Below are 576 nucleotides of genomic sequence, written 5' to 3'. Positions count from 1 at the left end.
AAAAATTCAAAATTCAAAAATTCAAAAATTCAAAAATTCAAAAATTCAAAAATTCAAAAATTCAAAAATTCAAAAATTCAAAAATTCAAAAATTCAAAAATTCAAAAATTCAAAAATTCAAATTGTATCTGTGCATCCCTACCGTATTCCTCTTCGTCGTCGGCGGCTCCTCAAGAGTTCCCTGTGTCTTCTGAAGACTCCACGTCTTCTCTTTCTTCTTCTGAATCGCCGACGGCTTCGTTTTCTGCTCCATTTTCTATAAATAATAATTATAGAAAAATAGAAAAACATCCAAATTCTTACTTTGTGCTTGCTATTGAAGGCCTTTTCTGAATTGCAGTCTTCGGTTCGACGTTTCTGAAAAAAAATTTCTCTCGCCCAATCCCATGTGGGCTAGTGGTTAGGATTCGTGGTTTTCACCCACGCGGCCCGGGTTCGATTCCCGGCATGGGAAGTTTCCTTTTTTTCTTTTTTGTTAGATGAAACTCCAACTTTTGAGTACTATTGATATATTTGAGGGGTTCTTTAGCATCATAAAGATTTTAAAAAAGAAGAAAAAAAGATTTGACCCAGGCA

General features: G+C 34.7%; 1 protein-coding gene and 1 non-coding gene across 2 annotated transcripts in view; one reads left to right on the top strand and one right to left on the bottom strand.

The window, feature by feature from the left end:
• CBG25409 overlaps window positions 1–576 on the bottom strand; it is a gene marked incomplete at both ends in the record, with an annotated part of 2019 nt that overhangs the window by 856 nt on the left and 587 nt on the right. The window contains 2 exons of the mRNA XM_045241289.1: window positions 143–256; window positions 304–357. Of these exons, the coding sequence (XP_045099420.1) occupies window positions 143–256; window positions 304–357 (168 nt within the window). The remainder of the gene's footprint in view (window positions 1–142; window positions 257–303; window positions 358–576) is intronic.
• On the top strand, window positions 383–454 carry CBG28738. The gene has a single exon. It is a non-coding gene (tRNA).

This window comes from Caenorhabditis briggsae (assembly GCF_000004555.2).
Source record: "Caenorhabditis briggsae complete genome, chrI, whole genome shotgun sequence".
NCBI lineage: Eukaryota > Metazoa > Nematoda > Chromadorea > Rhabditida > Rhabditidae > Caenorhabditis > Caenorhabditis briggsae.
This window is presented reverse-complemented; position numbering and strand designations above follow the sequence as displayed.